At 31.6% G+C, this 6,237-nt stretch overlaps 1 protein-coding gene across 2 annotated transcripts in view; it reads left to right on the top strand.

Moving 5' to 3' along the window:
* The window catches only part of LOC102600602 (tropinone reductase homolog At5g06060-like), a 5,796-nt gene extending 2,555 nt beyond the window's left edge, over positions 1–3,241 (top strand). Inside the window, exons 1-5 of one of the 2 annotated variants that reach the window (XM_006352635.2) lie at positions 1,079–1,204; positions 1,328–1,535; positions 2,323–2,539; positions 2,638–2,744; positions 2,953–3,241. In XM_006352635.2, the coding sequence (XP_006352697.1) occupies positions 1,116–1,204; positions 1,328–1,535; positions 2,323–2,539; positions 2,638–2,744; positions 2,953–3,141 (810 nt within the window). In that variant the 5' untranslated portion in view covers positions 1,079–1,115 and the 3' untranslated portion in view covers positions 3,142–3,241. Of the gene's footprint in view, positions 1–1,078; positions 1,205–1,327; positions 1,536–2,322; positions 2,540–2,637; positions 2,745–2,952 lie in introns of those variants that run through there. The other variant, XM_015311033.1, reaches the window with a different exon arrangement.
* Positions 3,242–6,237: the final 2,996 nt, after the last annotated feature.

Genomic DNA, 6,237 nt, shown 5'->3' with positions numbered 1-6,237 from the left:
AAAATAATAAACTAAAAACTTATATAATTATCGTAAATTTAAATCAAAATTCAGTACGTAAAAAAAGAAAAGCATAAACTAATTAGTTCAGTGGGTTGATTACATGAATTTTCACTAATGTTTTTTAAATATCACTATCCTCAATTTTCTTGAATTCATCAAAAAATAAGTAAATTTAATTTTTTCGACATATTACTTTATTTTTCCCTCAAATAAATAGTAATAGAGATATCAAATATATATAATAGATACTGTGTGTGAGTTTCAAAGTTTCTTTATTAAAACAAAAAACAAAAAATAAAATTTACACTAAGAATTAACAAGCAAAAAGGAAAATGTAAGTAAGAAAGAAAAAGTAAAAGAAAAGATTAAAATTAGAAAAGAAAAAGTAGGGAAATAAGTACATATGGTCCCACAGTATACATGTGGCAGCCAAATGAGGCCTCACACAACTGAAAGTATGTGTGCCTCTCCCAGAATAAAAAATTTCGAAGAAGATGACTTGAAGCGAGTAGGGGTGCTCTTTCTTTTTTGAATTAAGAATTATAATTTTTTAAAAATATTAAAAAAATTATTTTAATTTATTTAAATGCCAAGTGTCAATTAAAGAAGAAAAAAGTGTAAGTTTTTTTTGGAAAAAATAAAAATAAAACAGTATTTCAAAAACTTCACGCGCCCATAGGAAGTGAAAAACACTTCTTTTGCCATATCAACATTTTGTGTTTAATAGGTAATTTTTGAACAATTTAAGTGTTCAATAGGTAATAGTTCTAGACTCCTAGTTAAGGTGTCTAAATTAAATATGTGGACAACTTTAAGGGATCGTGGATGACTTAAGCCTTTATTTTATATTCATATATATGTTTGGTATTATATTGTCATCTTCCACATGGTTTAGCTACATCTAACACGAGCCTCGAAAATCTGCACATGAGAGTTATAGTAAGGTTTTGAAAATAAAAAATGTAGTATGTATTAGCTGTACGTACTACTTTATATAATGTTTAAATTTTTTTTTAGAGCAATTAATTAATTAAGTATCTATAAAGTAAATATATATTTTCTATATATACACACACACAATATCTTCGAAGCAAGAAAAAAGTAGAACTCAAATGGCTAAAGTTGCAGCGTTTGCCAAAAGTTCTAGATGGTCACTTAATGGTTTGGCTGCTCTCGTCACTGGTGGCACTACTGGAATTGGGTACTTTACATTTTTAATTTCACGACGATGATATAGTGTAAAAATTTGTTACATTTGTTATTAGTCGTTGACTTGTTGTTCGTGCATATAACTTAAATCGTTAATAAAAGTTTTTTTTTTTAGTCATGCAGTTGTAGAGGAGCTAGCTGGACTTGGTGCAAAAGTGTACACATGTTCCAAGACAGAATCAGAGCTTAATGAGCCAATGCAAGATTGGGCAGACAGAGGCATACAAGTGAAAGGCTCAGCATGTGATGTTACTTGTAGAGACCAAAGAGTTGAGCTCATGAAAAAAGTTTCCTCTGAATTTGATGGAAAACTTAACATTCTTGTGAGTACCATAAATCCATCTTCTTATTATTAGTCAAGCCGAAGCACTAGATCCGCCCCTTTGGCCTTGTCATTACTGTTAGTGAGGATTCGTATAGCTGATCAATCTAACTAAGTGTTTGGATTAATCGAGACTATGGGTTTGACTTTTTAATATATATATATATATATTAAAAAGTATGGGTTTAGAATTTAAAGAGTATTTCTTGAAACTTTAGTAGGTATCGATCTACACACGTGTCAAGTCGAAGTACTGGATCTGCCCCTATGGTTCTGTGAGGATTCGTATAACTAATCCACCTAACTTGTTTGGATTAGACATATCAAGTATATGATATATTCATAGAGAAATTCAATAGTCAAAATCAATAAAAAGGACCAATTAAATTAAAGTTGCTCTTCTAGACGGGCAAGATCTAGTATTTGGTGAGATTTTAGTGGGTTTTCAAATATAATTTATACTCAAGTCAAGCCGAAGCACTGGATCTGCCCCTGTCAATGTGGATTTGTACAGTCTTTTGGCCTAAGTTGCTTGGATATTAGATGTTTTTAATAGATGTTGTATTCAAAGAGAGATTCAATAGTCAAAATTAATTAAAAGATGTTACCAATCCGAGTTGCTCTTTTAGGTGGGCAGACAACTACTGATTCTTGAATAATTAGGTGGAAGTTGAAAGAGCTGCTCCAATGTAAAATTGATAGATCCAACACTGGAAATTAACATTTAATGTTCATTCAGTATAAAAAAAATTGACCAAATTTACTATTGCCTTATGTTGTTGATGTAGATAAACAATGTTGGAACAAACATTTGGAAGCACTCTATCGATTATAATGCTGAAGATTATGCACACATGATGGCGACAAATTTAGAATCTTCATTCCATTTCAGTCAACTTGCTCATCCTCTTCTTAAATCATCTGGAGCTGGAAGTATTGTTTTCACTGCCTCTGTTGCTGGTCTTGTCCATGTCTCTGGTACTTCTATTTACGGAGCAACAAAAGGTACTCTACTCGTGCATTTAGTTTAAACATCAGGTGCGAGTAAGTTTTTACCTACTACTCATACCATCTTCCTTTGATATAATATTAACTGATGGCAGCGGGAATGATTCAGCTTACACGAAATCTGGCTTGTGAATGGGGAAGAGATGGTATTCGTGTTAATGCTGTTGCACCATGTTACACAAATACGCCCCTCGTGAAACATGTGAGATTCTCCTCTTGTTGATTCTGTGTCTGATTATATATTTGCATCAGTGCATAGGTGAATCTAGGCTCATTTTAAATTGGAAAACGGAAAAGGGTCAAAATGCCCTTAAAGTATGCAAAAAGGTCATCCGTTAACAGTTTGGTTAAAAAATGCTCCACCGTCTTAAATGTTGTATGTGATGAATTTGGAGGTTCTATACTGACAGTTGCTCAAGGATAAAGAATTTTCGGATGCCTTAATATCAAGAATTCCTCTTGGGCGTTCAGGAGAAGTGGAAGAAGTTTCATCCCTCATCGCGTATCTCTGCCTTCCTGGTGCTTCTTATGTCACTGGCCAGATTATACCAGTTGACGGAGGATTCACCGTCTATGGCTTCCAACAGCCTGGCTATTAAGTTATACTTGTGGTTGTTTGAATAAAAGTCTTGATCATGTTAGCATTTGCTCATCTTTAATGTGTTAAACAAGTGATATTGTACTGAAGATTATACTTCATTATATCCATATTGCTAAGGAATGTATTGAGCTTATGGATGTACGATCTGTTACATCAATCTCACCAAGAAATGAAACGATAAAAGATATCTTCTACTTGTTGATGTCAGCTCTGAGCAGCACTTATATATCTTAGCATGACTTGCTAAAGCAGTATGCAGCCTTGCTCACACCTAGTGTTCCGGCCCGTAGCCATAAAATTCCCCTTGCAACCCCTCTATGACAGCAGCATCGGTAGATGGCCTATCATTCTTCATATTCTGCTCTTCATGGTTGGCAGGTACACTTAGCATCCTCACTCTTTGTCTTGCTAGATTGGTCATCTCGCGTACTAGATGAACTGCAGTGCTTGTGGAACAGCATTAGCCCTCAATGTTGGCTCCAATTGTTGTACCATAGGCACTGATCGATAGAAGATGAGAACGATACAATGCAACTCCCTCACAACAAATGTTAATTAACATGTTCGATAAACTTCTGAAGCATGTTGTATACAACCTCCAAAATAATATTCGTAACGCCATAAACCACAACTCCAGTGAAATTCATGAGCAAATATCCATACACAGTAAGAACAACAGGTCGAGAGCAGAACAGTTCAATAGCTTTTCCCAAAAAAATGCACCAGAGAGCTAACAGGCTACACCTTGGCTTAAGTTGTAGCCATTCAAAAAAAAATTATGACCAAATGTATATCATCTCTATAAGCAGCCAGAGTAAAAGATTGCATAGAATCGACACATGAAACAAGATTAACTGCATCTCAGCCATTTCTAATGGCCGCGATTTTCAATGTAGAGGAAACAAGAACTTTTATTGAGGCACTTGACATGGAAATGCATAATCAATCAAGTCAGATATCAATGAAAGATACAATATACAGCTAAACTTGCTTACCAACACACAAAAACACGAATAAACTAGAGACTGCAGCTAGCATCAAGCTAAGTATTACTATAATGCGTAATTCTCTATTTGATAACACAGACACCTTGTTGAAACACAAAATTCGCCCTTGCCAAGTTGCAATATTGAAAACATCAACTAAACCAAAACTTTTAGCCCTCTGCTCAAGATTAATTATGATAGTATCTTGTTAGAAAACATCTTCAATTTCCATATTTTTTTTTTCCTTCCCATATCCTTTCTATCACAGAGAGTTGTTTAGATGGTAAATATCTCTTACTTACCATTTAGGGTCTGTTTGGAAAACCACTTGGTAATTGAAATTGGTGTTATTACTAGGGTAGTAATTACTAGCCTAGTAATTACACTGTCTAGTAATTACACTGACCTGTTTGGTTGTCACAGGGTGATTATACTGTAATTACACATGTTCTGTTTGGATGCCAATTGCAATCATAAAATTATAATAAATTTTTAAAAATAAAAATTAATTATTTAAAATTTATACTAGACAAATAAGAAACTTTATAAATGACATTAAATTAAATATCTAAGATATATATTATTTTTTGAAAATATATTAATTAATAAACATATTTTCTGTAACTAATATTATGAAAAAATAATTGATTTATATTTTTTCAAATTAATATATTTCAATTGAATTGATCGTAACAACTAAAAGAATGAAGTTCTTACGAACATCGTGAAATGCATGTTTGATAAAAAGAATAATATATAAATAAAATGTCATAAATTATTAAATGTTTGACAAAAATATAATCTATCAAGTCTAATTAAAAATGACGTGCAATGTAAATTCAATATTACTAAAACAAATGAAACTGGAAATATAACATAGGTTATAAATTCAAAACAAAAAATTTAACATAATACTCTTATAACAAATTTCAACATAGCAATAAATATGATTTGTTTTTATTTTTTTCTTAATAAAGAAAACGTAAGTCTATAACCTTACTTAACAATAAATTCTATTTTAATTTAAAAATTAGAATACTAATAAAATTATGCTAATGAGAAAATAAGCATGGCATAAAGAAAGAGATAATACGAGAAAATTACAAAGAATCACGTAAAGTAAGGTTGAGAACAGGAAGAAAATGAAATATATAAAATAAAAAATAAACTTTTACAAATTTTTAGAATAATAAAAATAAAAAAAGATCTTAAAATAATAGAAGTAAAAAAATTTAGAATAATAAAAATAAAAAAAGAACTTAAAATAATAGAAGTAAAAAAAATTAAAACAAAAAAATAAAAATAGAAATAAAAAAAGATATTAAAAAGTAATCAGGTGGTAATTACACCATGTAATTACCAGCAATTCACAGCCTCTGCCTGTGAATTGTAGAATGTAATTACCCCCTGCCAATTACACCAATTACCTGTTGACCAAGTAATTACCTGTCCTTCCAAACATGACAAGACAATGTAATTACACCAATTACACCAAATCCAATTACCAGGGTGTCCTTCCAAACAGGCCCTTAAGGTTATGATTTGAGTCAAGTGGGCTATTTCTTTGCAAAATATTGTTCAATTTCATATCATGTGGCAATACCGCTAAGGGAAAGAACCCGCTCATTAGTTTACCCCATCTATTTGAATATTAATCAATCGGAAAAACTTGTAATAGACACAAAGCCATCCATTCTGACTTTATATTTGTTCGAATAAAATGCTTAGCCAATTCCACATATCTATCTTCTAATCGATAATTAGGCCAAAGAAACGGAATTGGTAGTCAATCCTATTCTCAATAGGGATAGTTGACAGAGAATAGGGATAGTTGACAATTGAATTCATTTTGATCATTATTTTCATGAAGCACAAAGACGAAAGCTCCTAGACGGATAAAGAAGGTAAGTTTTAACCACACCCTACACTCTTTGAACCCCACTATAATATTACACTAAACATGCTATTTTACTGAACAAATTCAAAATAATGTATACATAAAAAAAAAGTATTCTACTATTATATAAGAGGGAGTTTATGATGGGACATTCTAATGTCCCATCATCAACTCCCTATATAATATATAATATAATAAATCATTTTTTCTA

The sequence above is a fragment of the Solanum tuberosum genome, unplaced genomic scaffold (assembly GCF_000226075.1).
Source record: "Solanum tuberosum cultivar DM 1-3 516 R44 unplaced genomic scaffold, SolTub_3.0 scf00150, whole genome shotgun sequence".
In the NCBI taxonomy this organism is placed as follows: Eukaryota; Viridiplantae; Streptophyta; class Magnoliopsida; order Solanales; family Solanaceae; genus Solanum; species Solanum tuberosum.
This window is presented reverse-complemented; position numbering and strand designations above follow the sequence as displayed.